The sequence below is a fragment of the Labeo rohita genome, unplaced genomic scaffold, assembly GCF_022985175.1.
Source record: "Labeo rohita strain BAU-BD-2019 unplaced genomic scaffold, IGBB_LRoh.1.0 scaffold_437, whole genome shotgun sequence".
NCBI classification, from domain to species: domain Eukaryota; kingdom Metazoa; phylum Chordata; class Actinopteri; order Cypriniformes; family Cyprinidae; genus Labeo; species Labeo rohita.
Genome location: NW_026129355.1, coordinates 1 through 17,071, shown reverse-complemented (window position 1 = coordinate 17,071; position 17,071 = coordinate 1). Strand labels below are relative to the sequence as shown.

Below are 17,071 nucleotides of genomic sequence, written 5' to 3'. Positions count from 1 at the left end.
TTTCGTTTTTATATAGTCTATTTTCAGTTTAAGTTTTAGTTTTATTTAAAAAAAAAAAATCACTTCCAGAGCGCAGACCAAAGACTTAATTTAACCTTATGACGCAAACGTCTAGTGACACAAAATTAAAGCATGTTGAGCTTGATTAGGTGGTAAAAGTATACAAGCAGTCAAGCACTTTTACTCCATGAATCTACACAAGTTGTGCTTACATTATCATAGTAAAAAGCAGTAAATGTGTTATAATATTTAATTCAAAAATAAAAGTAATTTGTATATATTGGATATTTTATCTTATTTAACCATAATCATGATACTGCAACTGTCATGTCTTGCTTACTTCCCCGCAATCAAACGCACATAACTGGAACTAATTGAATTCAATAATAATGGCAGAGCCTTTCGATTCGCAGTGTTGCGCACTACTGGATTCGTGCTGCACACACTTGTGCTCCTTTACAAGGATTTGTAAAGAAAAATGTCAGAGGATTTTGATATAAGCCAAGAGGAGACTGGTTTTCATTTGCTAAGCTAAGAGAAAACCTTAAAAATACAGTCTTTCAGATGCATATGTGACCCTCTCTGTGAAATCCTGGCAAAAGTCTCAAAATCTAATTCTGAGATAACAAACATCAAAGTTTGATTTCATCCATTGACATTGCCTTACTCGGTCAATATTAATGATATCAAGATTACATTTTGGCGTAAGGTTCTTCAACTTATGAAGGATGATTTTATGTAAAGCCAGGGTCACTTAATTGTATTCATGTTTTCCCCACTAAGTTGAAATGCGCTATGTACATAAGCTATAGACATAAGAAATGCTCTATATTATATAAATAAATCTTCTTCTTCTTCTTAAGCATAGAGGTTTTTGATCAAATTAATAAAATCTCTGTCATATGGATTTAACATAAGGAAATGAATGATCATCCAAATGGTGAAATTTCATCTGGTCTAGAGAAAATAGTGTTATAAATACTTCAATTAAAAATGATCTCTAAAAATACAGTTTCAGGTCTTATCTAGTGAGTGTCCAGTAAGAGTGGACGTATTGTAAAACATTTTCCTCATGTTCAACAGCAGTCAGTGAAGAACGATGGCGTCTGTTAAACAACTGCTTAATGACACACTGGATGATCTGGATGAAGAAAAATTGAAGAGATTTAAGAGCTACTTAAGAGAAGATGGACCTATTCCAGTTTCTGTACTGGAGAAAGCAGATGCAACTGACACAGTAGATCAGATGCTGGATCGTTTTGGACCAGAAAGAGCTGTGAAGATCACACTGGATATCCTGAAAAAGATGAACCAGAACCATCTTGCTGAACAGTTAGAGAACAAACACACCAAAGGTAATAAAGAAAAAAATATTATGTCAAACATGAAATGTAAAAAGAAAAGTGCTAAATCTTTTCATCTCTTTTCCAGTCAAGATAATCAGCTGTGCTCAGACTGTCAGAGTTGATCTAAATACTGAAACAGGTGCAAAAGTAAACGCTACAACAGTAAAAGCATATGTTGGGTTAATTGTACATTCTGCACAACGTTTACTGTATAAATCAGAATACATTATTCAAGATTTTTTACGTTGTTTATATGCTGCAAATGTTTAAATATATATGTATATGAAGAGTTCAGATGCAAAAGTACGTCTGATGTTCTTCTTTAAAATTTGCATTTCTTTCTGGCTACTATGGTATTCTGTAGGTTTCTATGCAAGTACTGGTCCTTCTGCGTGGGTGAAGGCTGGGATTTAGCATTTTCATTTGACGTGAAAGTACTTGATGAACATATACTATGTGCCAAGAGCATTCACTCAGTATCGTAGTAACCTGTTGGATTTACAGCACGCTTCTATTTCTTCTGAAAGACATGCAGTGAGTGGCTGGTAAACAGGAATGGAGTGAATTTTATATGTAGGCTACATGCAAGCTTTCGATGTGAAAAAAAAAATCTTATTATGTGTGAAAGGTTAAGCCTATTATTAGGTTACTGCTGTTTCAATATACTGTACATCAGTGTTTATTCTTCTTCTTATTATTATTATAATAAGTGATTTATAGTGATTATGTGCATTTTAAATGTCTAAAATATTAAATATCCTAAACATTATGTGGATGCAAACACTAAGAATCGCTCACTTAGTGTCTTTGGCTCAGTGCCAAAAGCTGCGCTAATCATCCAGTGTGATCATACGTTTCAGTAACCAGCCTACCAGGGGCAGATCTAGAAAATAATTTTTAGGGTGGCAAATGGGTGGCAACACCAAAGCAAGCCCCCATGCATAGTTTTGGGGGATTTGTAGTCTGTCATATACAGTTGTGTTCACAAATATTGTATTACCATTAGGTAATCATCTATAGTGTTTAAAATGAAAAAAAAAATGCTTTTATTTAATTACTGGCAACAACATAAAAAATTTCAACAGGTTATAAATGTTTCCGAGCTTGTGTCACTAAAGAAAACATGCAGTTCTATTAAAATGACATAGACTACTTTAGATGGTATAAATCATGTTTTAGTGCAAGTTTAAGAGCAACAAAAACTTTTGAATTTCCTAACATTAGAAAGAAATACAATATCAAAGCACTGAAACTAAACAAAATATCTTAGCAACCCTTTAGCAAACATCTAAAACATTTGACCAAACTATTAATGTTTTTAAGCAAGACTTTAGGACAAGCCAGATTTGTCTTTTTTTAAACTTTTCAATCTAGTTGTTACAGGTGTTCTTAATGATTACACACAATTCAAATACACAGATGACTTTCCTGCCAGTGAACACTCATGAGATCAATAACACTACAACAACAACAACAACAAAATGTTATTAGGATTCAGGAATTATTTTTGCAGCTTAATGTGTATTATAGTATACAACATTATTTATTGTTGTATACTATAATACACAGTATTATAGTATACAACTATAAATAACTAAAATCAGTTATATTAGGCCTTTGTTAACAATCGAGAAAACTGCAATAAGACTAGATTCTTACCTAACTCTTCTGTTAGTTTCTGTGATCGACATCTTCTTATTGATTTCATGTTATTGTTTCATCGGACATGGCAAAAAGGCCTATATCCATGATGAAAGTGAAACGGGCGGTCTGAGAGTCAGATGACCAAACAATTACGCAATGAATTTCAGACAAATCCGGATGGGATTAGATTTCTCAGAGGACTTCTGAGTTACCCGTGAAGCAGTAATTATCTGATTCATGAACAAATGTATAAACAATTTGTTAGTGAAGTGGGCCACGCTTTGTGTTTCTGACTCAAAAAGAATCGGTTCATAAGAGTCATTTGTTAATGAAACTGACTACACTGGGCACAGTTAATTGAAAGACGTGTTTGCCATTATTTTGCGTTACGAAAAGTAGCACATGAAACACTACTTACATTTATATTTTAGGTGAGGTGGCACAGCTTTTTTTTAGGGTGGCAGCTGTCACCCCGTGCCACCCTGGTAGATCCGCCCCTGCAGCCTACTGATCAGAACTGTTTTTTTTTTTTTAATTAAATACAAGGTAGGCTGTAAAGATTTCAGAGTCACAGCCGAGTCACAAGGCTCAAGTCCAATTCAAGTCTCAAGTCATTGTTGTCAAAGTCTAAGTTGAGTCCTTTATTATATTATTAGTTGAACACAATCTTGCTACTCAAGCTGTGTATGAACATTTCATATATTTATTTGTTTCTTTTCTATTTTGCATTTACTTGTACTTCCACTTTTCAGTACTTAAGTATGTTTAAGATTTAAAAAAAATACTTTTTGTACTCAAGTACAATAAATATCACATGCTTTAAGACTTATACTCAAGTAATATTCAAAACGGTGCATTCAACTTCTACCTAAGTCATTTTCTGGTAAGATATCTGTACTTTTACTTAAGTATGGCTTATAGGTAACACTAGTTTCTTTCTCCTCACAGATCAACAGAAATCCTTAAAAAAACACAGAGAAAAGAAACACAGAGAAAAACAAGGTAAATCAACAACATATAAAACAGAGTGTTTTACAGACAAAATGTTAACAGTATATAGTAAGGCCTGAGCTACAACTACACCACTCCAGTTTCTCATGACAATGAGATCCTAATGAAGAAAATACCAAAGCGTCCAGTATGACAGAATTAACTCTGCTGGAATAAAATATATAAACACAGTATGTTTGTTTATTCATGGCTGCTGTGATTCTACACAAGAATGAAATATTTCATAATGATTCCCCACCAAAATAAATTACTCAATCTAAAAATGATCAACACAAAACAGCATCTAACTCACATTTCTGAAGAATTACAGAACTGCAGTGCATATCTGTGAATTAACTTTTACATTGACCTCAAAGCTCTGGCCAACTATGAGTGTGGCATTAGTTAGCATGATAAGAACTGTGCAAGAACATATGATGAATTGCATAATATGTATGTATTTGGTTTGGTAAACACAATAAAAAATATATCATAAAAATGTTAAAATTACGTAGTATAGAGTAAATTTGCTTGAGAAATGAATGTCGTGTAATATAAAATATTAAGACTTGTTTTATTACGTTGCATGTGGAAACTTACCCCTGGTTTCACAGACAAGGCTTAAGCCTAGTCCCAGACTAAAATGCATACATTTATATGACTCTTGATGTCTGTGTGCCTAAATGATACAGTTGTTCAAAATGTTTTCTGCACAACAAGTCTTTCAGAATAACTGATAGCTGCAATGCTGCTGGATCTCATACTGTAGTTTCAAAAGGGTTGGTAATGCAAAAATCGAAACCTATTAATGACACACACACTGATATCAGTGAATTGGGTCACTTCATGATAATTGTCACCTTCAAAGTCAAGGGTGAAATCTGAAGTGTCACATAATGACTCATTTAATCATCTCATTTACTTCACCGAGCAGTGTTAATTTCACACCAAGGATTTTGTTGTTTTAAAACATAAAAAAATAAAGAAAAAAATCTTCAGTGCAGTAAGACAAAATACTTATAAGTAATAAAGACCTGTTGCTTTTATTAAAGCAGTGTTCAGGGTTCCCACACATCCTGGAAAACCTGGAAAATTGATTATTAATTTTGGAAAACAAACACCCATTTCAAGTCTTGGAAAAGCTTAATGTTTTTCTTTTCTGAATCAGGTGTGTTATCCATATAATGCTAGTATTTCTAAAAAATTGCTGCTTTGTTTACAGTGGTAACCAGGGAAACACTGTATCTGCTGTTTAATAAGCACCACCTGCTGTCAATAGAGTGAATTTGTGCTCTCAATCAAACAGTGTGTGTTTTTGTTTCCTGCATTATATTTTATGATAGCATCATTTCACAAAAATAAAGTTAACCAATATGTTTTTCAAATCATATTTAGATCAGAATTACTGCTCATGTATGATATAATTATTTCTATGGATCGTAATGACATATTATAAGGTTTTTTATAAAATTTATATCACATTTCGATCTGTACGAATAATTCAATATGATAAATAGCTATATTAAAAAAAAAAAATATATATAATTTTTCAAAAAAATCTGAAAAACACCCACAAAAAATCTATTTTGAAATGTGCATCACTACTGACTTTTGACAGTTTGAACACTGAACTGCCACAAATAAACCTTCTGTCTAACACTAAATTTTAAGAGAAATTTCAAATAATAACAATGTTAAACTAAAATTTTGATTATTATCAAAATAGGCTATTATTGTTCTGTAGCCCTAGAATATTTACTGTGAAACTTCGTGAATAAAATCTATGCAGTGGCCAATCAGAGGTGTTTAAGTTAGTCAGAATCCACTCATTTTTTTTAACATGACCCTTTTAAAGCAACACTTAATTTAAAATATTTGAAGGACACATGCCAATATTTTAAAATATTTTCTTTAATATTATTGTTAGCATAAATAATGAACTGATTTAATTTATTTTTATTTTCAAATAGGTAAATAAAATAATTTAATACTTCCAACATATTTTGTTTATTTTACTGTGGGACTGAAATTGGTTCTGAAAATCATTTGTATTAAAAAAATGTTGTATGTATAATTAAGAGCTCATATTAAAGAGCTTATTTTATAGTTAAGTTTCTTAGTTAAGTCATGGCCATAAACTGTATGTTTTTAAGACTTCTTGAGAGAGGAATATATTACTTTAGTGCGTTCTCCTTGTCTTTTATTGCCACCATGATTAAATAAAAATGTCCTGGAAAAGTCCTGGAAAATGATCACCAAAAGAGTGGGAACCCTCAGTGTTGCTTGTTAAGTGTTAAAAGTACTAAAGGAAAGTCAGAAAATAGAAAAGGAAAGAGAAGGTGAGAAGAGGTTTACCTATATAAAACAGCTTTTCTCTAAGAACAGTCCAATAACATGTGAAGACAGCATTGTTCTCTTTCCTACAGTAAGCTACATTGACATGTTGGTTTGGCTTTGAATCCCGGTGCAGGACAGTGCTGCTCTAGCAGTATGAATATAATATGTTTGACTGCAGCAGTTAATAATATTGTCATACTATTTAATGCCATTTACTCAATCCTATTTATTATTATTATTATTACAGAGGTATTGAAGCTGCACAAATTCTTGGAAACTCACAAATCCTACATGAGGAAGAAAACAGAATATATTTTTGAGGGCAACACAGAAGATAAAACAGATCTCAAGGCTGTTTACACAGAACTGTTCATCACAGAGGGAGATATGAAAGATGTCAATCATGAACATGAGATTCTGAAGATTGAAGATGCTTTTAAGAACAAAAAAACACAGGACAAACCAATCGAATGCAACAATATATTTACTGAACTGAGGAAAAACAATGAGGAGAGGATTGTGCTGACCAAGGGAGTTGCTGGCATTGGAAAAACTGTCTCTGTGCACAAGTTCATCCTGGATTGGGCTGAAGGGAAAGAAAATCAGGATATACATTGTGTGTTCCTGCTTCCATTCAGAGAGATGAACTTAATGACAGATGAAGATTTCAGTCTTCATGAACTTCTGCTGGAATTTTATCCTGAACTGAAGAACCTGGAGAAATCAAAGCTATATGAGGAATGTAAGCTTGTGTTTATATTTGATGGACTTGATGAGAGTCGTCTGCCTCTGAATTTTAAAAGTAGGTCTCTGAACACTGTTGAGAAAAGATCGCATCTGTAGATGTGCTGTTTACAAGTCTGGTCAAAGGGGATCTGCTTCCATCATCTCTTGTGTGGGTGACATCACGACCAGCAGCAGCCAATCAGATCCCTCCTCGCTATGTGGGTTTGTTCACAGAGGTGCGAGGATTCACTGACCAACAGAAGGAGGAGTACTTCAGAAAGAGAATCACAGATGAGACTCTGGCCTCCAAAATCATCTCACACATTAAGACGTCTCGTAGTCTCTACATCATGTGCCACATTCCTGTGTTCTGCTGGATCACGGCCACAGTACTTCAGGATATTCTCATTGAGAACAATGCAGAGAACATCAGCATAACACTGACCGAAATGTACATTCACTTCCTGCTGATACAGATGAATATGAAGAACCAGAAGTATGATGAACAAGAAGAAAGAGAATGTTCAGAGCACTTGCAATTAAATAGAGAGATGATTTTGAAGTTAGCCAAACTAGCATTTGAACAGCTAAAGAAGGAAAACATTGTGTTCTATAAGGAAGATCTAAAAGCATGTGATATTGATGTGAGTAAAGACACTGAGTTCACAGGAATGATTGCTGAGATCTTCAAAAGGGAACATAGACTTCATGGAGCAAAGGTCTTCTGCTTTGTGCATCTGAGTGTTCAAGAGTTTCTCGCTGCAGTGCATGTGTTCGTCTGCTACCTGAACAAGAACATGCAGGAGCTTCAGTTTTTCTTTGACAAGCCAGAAGAAAATATCACATTGCAGGAGCTACTGCAGAAGGCTGTTGATAAAGCCATGAAGAGTCAGAGAGGACATCTGGACCTGTTCCTGCGCTTTCTGATGGGCATTTCACTGAAATCCAGTCAAAACCTGCTCAAAGGCCTGATCACACACACTGAAGACACCACAGAGAGCATCACAAAAACAACTGAATACATTAATCAAGTACAAAGCAGGAATATATCAGATGAAGCTTTAGTCAACCTATTTTACTGCTTACTTGAGCTCAAAGATCATTCATTATATGAGGAAATCCAGAGTTACCTCAGTTCAGATAAACATCCAGGAAGAAACCTCTCATCTTCAATGTGCACAGTGCTGACATACGTACTGCTCATGTCAGAGAAGGTGCTGGATGAGTTCAACCCAAAGAGGTTCACGTCATCATCTTCAAACTACAAGAGACTCATCCCAGCTGTGAGATGCTGCAGAAAAGCACTGTGAGTAATTTTACTGACTGATGTTCAATTAAATGTTTTGTTCTACATCACTAAACAATTAAATCTCAAAATACAATGTGAAATATTTTCCCCAAATATTAAGAGTACAATAAGTTATTGCAGAAAAGAAACAGAAAATTATCTGACTAAACATTCTGTTTTGGCAGATTTGACAGGTGTGGTTTTGATGAAACATGCTGTGAAACTGTGTCTTCTGCTCTACAACAATCAAACTCCCATCTGACAGAGCTGGACCTGACTAGCAATCACCTGAAAGATTCAGGAGTGAAGCTGATTTATGATGGACTGAAGAGTTCACACTGTCGACTGAATATACTGAGGTTTGACATTCACTTTCACTGAATCAGTATGTTCAAATATGTGGATAAATTGGTGTCTCATAACTATAGCTAGCAGATATTTCCCCTGTCTATATTGTAGTATGATTGTATCAGTGGCATTTTTTCCAAGAACACAAGACAGACAATGCCTACTCAAAAAACCTGGTGAGAAAACAATTAGTGTTCACAACCATCCTGGAAAACCTGGAATACCTTTAATAATACCTAAACTTTCTTGATGACTTCTTTAAACAGTTTGTTTCAAAGAACTGTTTTATGTTCATTTAAACATGTTCCCTTTCCGTATGGATTTATTTATTACAATAGCTTTATTTTCACTTCATCAGTAAAATCTTCAGCTGAGGATCATATTATTCTTGATTCTTGCCTTGTATATGTAGGACAGATTTAGTGTGTTGATAACTTGACAACCACTGTGACTGGATCATTGAATCAGTGAGTTGAACTGGATCAGTTTGATTCATAAATGATTTACTGCAGTGTTGAGCTCAAATGCACAGATGAGACATTTTTCAGCCTTTGAGACATTTTTGAAGTTGTGACATTTTCATAAGTTACTTATGAAAATGACATATAAATGCATAAAGTGGTAACATTTTATAATAGGTATACAGTAATAAAGTATTTACAAATTATTTGCAAACTGTAATTAATCAATAGTTTATAAACTGTTGTTAATACATTAACAGACTATATACAAACAGTGAGTTCATTCATTGTCATTATTTACTTTAGATTAGGTCATAGTATATAAAAAATGTCATTAATTAACTAACCTTTATTGGTCATTAATTGCATTAGTATTCAGAGTTTCTGGGGACAGGACATACAGTTCATACAGTATAATTTATACAGTATTCTATAAAAGGTCCTTATAAAACATAGAAACCCAATGTATGTATGTGTGCTTAATGTATTTGTAACCATTTTAAGAAACACTGAATATTATTACAATTAATGTGCAATATAGGCTGATTTAAAGCATTTAATGTATGACATTTTCAGATTTTCTGTAATCTTATATAAAGTGAGAACAATCTGCAGTTAATAAGTTGTCAACAAACCATTATATTTCATATAAACATGTTAATTACAGTGCCAATCAATGACAATGAATAGACTATTTGTATATAGTCTATTAATGTATTAACTACAGTTTATAAACTACTAATAAACTATAACAGTTTTGAAATACTTTAAAAGTGCTTTGTTAATGTATTTTAAACATGCACTCCAGATTATAAGATATATAACCTATCTAATAAATTCACATATGGCTGTTTGTTTTGTTCTCTTCACAGGCTGTGTGGGTGTCATCTCACTGATCAGTCCTGTGAAAGTTTGTCTTCAGCTTTACAGTCATCAAACTCTGTCCTGAGAGAGCTGGATCTGAGTAACAATGACCTGCAGGATCATGGAGTGAAGCTTCTTTCTGATGGACTGAAGAGTCCAAACTCTAAGCTGGAGATATTGAGGTTTAAGTTTTAAAATACTTGATTGATTTGACTGATTGATTTATTATTATTATTATTATTATTATTATTATTATTATTATTTAAATCACACTGTTAAGATTAATTCTGTGTTAAATTACTGTGTTGTTCTTGTTCAGATTTTCCATATGTAATCTCACTGCTCAGTCTTGTGGGAGTTTGTCATCAGTTTTGAAATCCTCAAACTCTGTCCTGAAAGAACTGGATCTGAGTAACAATGACCTGCAGGATTCTGGAGTGATGCTTCTTTCTGAAGGACTGAAGAGTCCAAACTGTCAGCTGGAGATACTGAGGTAACTGGTTTTCCATAAAATAATTAACAAAATGCTACCACAATAAATGGCCAATTGAATTTTGTCACAATCTACTGGAAATAATGATTTCAGAAGAGTCTAAAATGAATCAAATAATAGCATTTTATTTGTCAGGTAAAAATGTATGATGCCAATTACATAGTTTAACAATGAGAATCCAGTTCAGAATTAAATTCAGTTCCAATTAACATAAATACACAACATCAATTACTCAAAGATAAATCTAGGAGTTGGAGATGCACACCTGACCGCATAGAGATACACAGCACCATGTGAGAGATTTGGAGGCAAAGCTCCAGAGACTCTCACACACAGTGTGGGGTTCTTCTGAATACAGAATCCCCCCGTGGTGTTTTGTCACTTCGCTTATATACCCAGACCAAAACAAACAAATCTTCCAATCAGTTGTAAAAACATAAAAGACCTTTTGGTTTGTCAGGAGATCTCGTGACCCAGGGTCACACCTGGCCGGAGATTCTCACCCGACCCTAAGGGGAAAACACACCCCTCAGCAGCAAAACACAATTCTACAAAAGTGTTCAATCTTCCTCATAATATAAGTGACTGCTGTGAAATTGAGACCCTTTTACCAATCGCACGGAGACCTTTAGAACGATACCAAACATGAAAGGGAAAATTCAACATATTCATAAAATGTAACACATGTAGTATATGGACATTCTTAGTGACTTTCAGTGGAACCTTTTGGGAGAAAAGTTTAAAATGCAGGGAGGGGAGAGGAGAGGGAGGAAGGGGGTTGTAAATGAGCAATAGGGATGGTGTTGTTTGCCCTCTTTGAAGATCTCTTCTCCAGATTAGTTTTATTGTTTTGTTGCATGGCATCTGTTTTGGTCAGAATTCCTGGACTTTAAATTCATGAAGAAATCATTTCACATCTTACACTGCTCTCAATGCAATACCAGAACAAGAGACAAAACCATTCTCACAGGGCCAGCTCTTGCCAATTTGCTTTCCTAGGCAAGATTTTATCTGGTGCCCCTTCACAACCCATTCCACCAATAATACATTTTCTTATGAGAAAAAAAAGTGAAACATTAACACTTACAATAAGATATCATTTGTTAACATCAGTGAATGTATTAACTAACTTGAACTAACAATAAACAATACTTTTGCAACAGTATTTATTATTTTTGTTAATGTTAGTTATTAATAATAAACCTTATTTTAAATTGTTTCCAGTGAAACTATCACACGTCTCTAGCATACAATAATGTTATGTTTAATCTTTCAAATACATTTGAAAAATGTTCTACTTCCAGTAGATGGCAGCAGTGTTTTACTAAACTATAGCACTTTCTAACGTTATCACCTCCAATTAAACTGAGAAACGTACATCTTTAAAGTGAATTTTACATAAAATGTAAAAAGACCAGTTATATACAATTATTACTAAATTAGCCAATTCCATTAGCCAAATACCATAAATCCCCAAATACTTCACACTACTACTAGTGTAAAAATATTATTAAAATGTGTTATCATGTGACACGAAAAATGACACGATTATGTTACAAAGTCTCACATTTCTGGTACTCCATTGTATTACCCTATTTTAAACTTTTAGACTAGGACAACATGAAGTTTGTTCACAGACTTTTACCTCATGTAGTTTATATGATCATCATTCATTACATCATATTACCTCCGTCTTTCTCTCGGTTTTCCTCCTTCTCTGCTTTTTTTTTCTTCCCTGGGCACAAGAAGGCTTCTGTCTTTTTGACATCCTGATAATATATTAGTGAAGTGAACATCTGTCACAATCAGGTGACTGATGTATGTGGAAGTGCGGCTGGGGGAACGGGGGAAGATTGATCATACGTCGAGAGCAATAAAATAGTTATGTTTTTGTCGGACAGTTGCTATTCGTAATATTTTAAATTCATAGTATTGTTAAAAAACAACAACAACTTTACTCATTTTGTCAACCCTAGGGATTGGCGGTGCCCCTAGCATTTGCCTATTCCACCTATGTCATGGGCCGGCCGAGCATTCCCACATAGGATCTGTATATGGGGCCCTTAAGGCAACAATACGACATTGCTGGCCTTCTTATGGCCCAGACAAAATGGATGTAACCCTGAAGTGGTCCACATGTGTTTACGGCAATGTGTAATCTGAATGTGACCCTAAAGTGGTGCATGTGGTAAACAGTGCCAACCAACTTTGGCAAAAATGTGACACAATCGACAGAGGCTAATCAGGGTATAAACCAAATGTGGTTGACATATGTTTCAGCAAATGTGGCCCAGGTATATTAAAATGTATCTGGGCCAGTTTTGGCAAAGATATGGCAGCATAAGCACTGGCTAATGTGAGCCTAACGTGAGCCTAAAGTGGCCAAATGTTGCCCAAATAAAATGTGGCTGTGCAGTGGCCTGCTTGTGGACCACTGCAAAAATGCCACCATTCCATGCAGCATGTGGGCCACATGAGGGGAAGAGCAGGGTTAGAATAAAAATCAACTGTGGCCCACATTAGAGCCAGTTTTGGTTTATTTGTTTGGCTTATGTACGACAATGCTAAGGCTTATTTGACGCCCAAATCTGGAAAACAGCACCGGACTGCCCAAATACTATTATTTCACGTGGTGTGTGGGCTATTTTTTACCAAAGCAATTTTCTTCACCTTAATACTAATAAGACAGAGTGTGTTGTCTTTGGACCCTCATCTGCTTTCAAGGAAATTCTAAGCATGTTAGCCTCTATGAAGATAAGTGTTTCAGATCATGTCAGTGTAACCCGGGTAACCCAGGCTACTAGTAAAAAGATTAAGAATGATTTGAAACTTAAGAAAAGTTGAAGAAAGCAAAGAGGAGAAGAAAAAGGAGAAAGTTCCAGAAGGACAAATGATTCATCAAATCATTTCTCTCACTTCAGTCACAGACATCGCTTAGAGCCAATAGTAGCAGCGCATTCATAAGCCCCGCCCACAGGTCGCGCCGGCGCTGCTGCTGCTTTGAGTGCAAGCGGAGAGAGAAAGACGAGATTATAGGAGACCGCAGCACGGATTGTTTCTCCAGAAATTCCCTGCATTTAACATCAGTGTAAGGAGAAATGTGATTGAGTATACTTGAAAAGCAGAACTGACAGAATCGCTGCGTTGGTCTGAAGTGTTGTCGTCGGAGAGAAAGAGAGAAGAGTGAAGAAAAAATCGGACGAGTGCAAACGGAGCAGATCCCAGTGTTAAAACCCTGTGGTTTAATTTAAATGGTGAGAATATAAAATTCTATTTTTCTCTGGTGAGTGAATTTTCATGTATTAATCTAATATCACTTTGAAATGACTCGTTACGAGGCAATTTTGAGTAGGCTGTGTGCTAGGGCTGGGCGATATGGCTGAAAACTGTATCACGATATCAGTGTTTCATATCGATCGATATCGATAATTATTGATATTTTTTATGACCCATTTAAAATAAGGACCAGGAGAAGAAAATATTACATTTAAACATTTTTATTTTAAACTTAACCTTCCTCTGATTATAATCCGCTCAGTTATTAAGACAGAAATGTCTAACCGACAGCCGACGCTTGTTAACCGTTATTAACCGTTAACCGACAAGATTTTTTAAAATTAGAATTTAATTATTTTAGAAAGGATAAGTGTCTGTGACTCATTAAAATACCAACATTTGTTTACCGGGATTAATTTTACATGCGCAAAAAGCAGCAAACAACAAAACATGAGGATTCACATGGACACGTTGCACCACCTGCAGCGCCTCTGCGAATAGAGAAAAACATTATAAAGCTAGGCTATATTTATATATAATGAATGAATAGGCCTACACGATAAATATTTTTACTTAATAAAACAAACAAACAAACAAAAAAGTGCAACAAGTAGCTAGCCTGCAGAGTTTTGGTACATTTTTGTGCTGCGCGAAAGGAAGACGGCTGAAAGCGGCATCCTATTTTTCTTTATTTTACAAACAGCAAACCGTTTACAGTTTCGATTATCAGAGTCGTTTTCCCTGTTAGAAGGGAAAAAATCAAGTGATTGTGCCTGCGCCGCACGCGCACACACAATCAGCCAAACATATGGGGAAAAAAATAAATAAAAATCACACTGCTTAATCGTTATCAACGTACTGCCGTGATATTATTCCAAACATTTTTTTTTAATGTGGATATTGTAATGCGAGAAGTACAAAACCAGGGTTACATAATAAATAATATTTTAGCATTCAAATACATCTTGAATACAGAGACATTGCATTTGTGTCGTGTGAGAGACCCATTGTTAGTTTCAGTTTCGCTTTACCCTAAATGGTTTCGTTTTTGCTTGTCCCCTAGCTTCTTATATTTTTCATTTTTGTTCTTTTCTAAATATTGTTAAATTGAAATTTTTTTTGTGGAGTGAGGGGAACTAAAATAGCCTAGCCTATGTTTATAGTGTATTGTAAATATTTCGCAACCTGGTGTCTTTCTGAATGTAATAATAAAATACGACTTAACGTTATAGGCCTACGCGATTTATCTTTTTTCTCTCAAAAATGCGATTTCATTTTACTTTAACCATCTAAAAAACGTTTTAAAATATTTTGATAAATAACTGAAAAAAAGACCTTTTAAACCGTTTAACTGATTGTATTAATCGGTCAAAATTCTTGGTGAGCGCGGCTAAGGTGGTACATCAAGTTCGTGGTATTACCAGTCTTGGCGGGGATGACGGTCTTGCATAATTTGCAGACGACATTGGTCTGACTACAGTCAGACTTATAATATCCAAAAAAGTGCCATACTGGCGAGCTGACTTTTCCTCTTTTATTTAAAATTTCCTCGCTCGCTGTGGCACTCATTTTCTGCTTATGAAGAGGAATCCAGCACACCAGCACGAGACAATGATATGGCGCAACGAAAGTTGATACTGTTACATGATTGGCTGTTAGCGTGTCACTCCCTACGTTGCTAGGTTACCAGAGAACGAGTGCCTTTGTTAATGCAACCAAACTTGCTTCGCAACCTCTGTTTTCTTCCGACACAGAAGAATAAAAAATATTGAACGTTTTATCAAACACATTTTTTATTGATATCGATCACGTGTTTATCGCGATACATAATGTTATCGTTTTATCGCCCAGCCCTACTGTGCGCATGACCGCGTGCGTTGAACTAGTTAGCACGTGAGCTAAAGCTACCACACCTAAAAGTGATAAATGGGTCATGAGACGACACGAGTGATTTATGAGTGTCGACATGTTTATTAAGAGTCAAAAAGTTGCATTAATGTGTCATTTGAGACGTGTGTATGAATTTGTGATGGAAATGTTTGAATCAGAAGTTAATTATTGTCTTTGCCTTGTGTTTTGCAAGGCTGGGTTACTTAATAATGATAAACAGAGAGACTTTGTCTTTTTGAACTGAATCTCGGAACTGAATCATTTGTTTTGCAAACTTTGATCAGTTGAGTCGTTTGATTCACGAACTGTTCAGTCAACAAAGCTTGTTTTTGCGTTTTCACCTGTCATAGTTGAATATACTGTTAAGTTTTGAAAGGAAAAGTGTTATCTACATTAGTTTCTACATTCTGAGTTAGAGTGAACATCCAACTACAATTCTTTTTATTGGGTCACTAAATGTACAGTTTATTGAAGAGTTTATTATTGTGAATTGATTTGAAAGAAACACAGTATTTATATTGAGAATTTACTTTATTTTTGTCACATTGTTTGAAGAGTGAAACCTCGTCAAATTGAATTGAACCTGTTGAACTGCTGACAACAGGATAGTTTGTGACGATTGTTTAAATCTACTCCTAATTAATTGTTGATTGCTGTGATTCTTCTGCTTAAAGCAAACTACAAAGAAAAAGAAAATATTTCACTAATATAAATCCCTATACAAATCGGATTCACTGTGTTGACCATTCACTCACCAGTAGCATCATATCCTCTCTCCAGTAGACGTTCCTTTCTTCTGATCGTTGGCCCATATGGAACATTAAGCTAGTGTGACACGCTAAACACGTTGTACGCTACATCAAGAATTTGGGTGTTATAATGTGTTCAGCTTTATTTTTAGATAAACAGGTTACTGTTGTTGTGAAGCCTGTGTTTTATCAACTCAAATTGAATTTAAGGTTTTGTTTGATGGCATTGCCCCAAAATATATTGTTGACCTTTTGATTCCTAATCAAAATACAAAGAATATGAGGTCTTCAAATCAGATGATTCTTCATGTCCTTAAAACTAGATGAAAATCAAAAGGTGATAGGTCTTTCTCAGTGGCTGATCCACGTTTATTATTACCCTTTCAATGCATATAAATCCTCCTCATCTGTGGATGCTTTTAAGTCTAGATTGAAATCGTATCTTTTTAGTTTAGCTTTTAGAATTGATTGAGTGATCAGGGTTTAATTTTTTAATTTGTAATTTTGTTTGTGTGATTATGTAATGATGCTGGAAAGCACTTTGGTCAACGGCAGTTGTTTTAAATCTGCTACAGAAATAAAATGTGTATTGTATTGTATTGTATGCTGCCAGCGCTGTTTGGGCCACTAATAACATAGATTTAAAAATAGTATTTGCT

At 34.8% G+C, this 17,071-nt stretch overlaps 1 protein-coding gene across 1 annotated transcript; it reads left to right on the top strand.

Moving 5' to 3' along the window:
• Window positions 1-1,167: 1,167 nt before the first annotated feature.
• LOC127160716 (NACHT, LRR and PYD domains-containing protein 12) lies at window positions 1,168-10,501 on the top strand. Its single transcript, XM_051103373.1, has 6 exons — window positions 1,168-1,355; window positions 3,939-3,992; window positions 6,565-8,349; window positions 8,517-8,690; window positions 10,013-10,186; window positions 10,324-10,501. The coding sequence occupies exons 3-6, from the start codon at window positions 7,394-7,396 to the stop codon at window positions 10,499-10,501; spliced, it is 1,482 nt and encodes a 493-aa protein (XP_050959330.1). The 5' UTR covers window positions 1,168-1,355; window positions 3,939-3,992; window positions 6,565-7,393.
• Window positions 10,502-17,071: the final 6,570 nt, after the last annotated feature.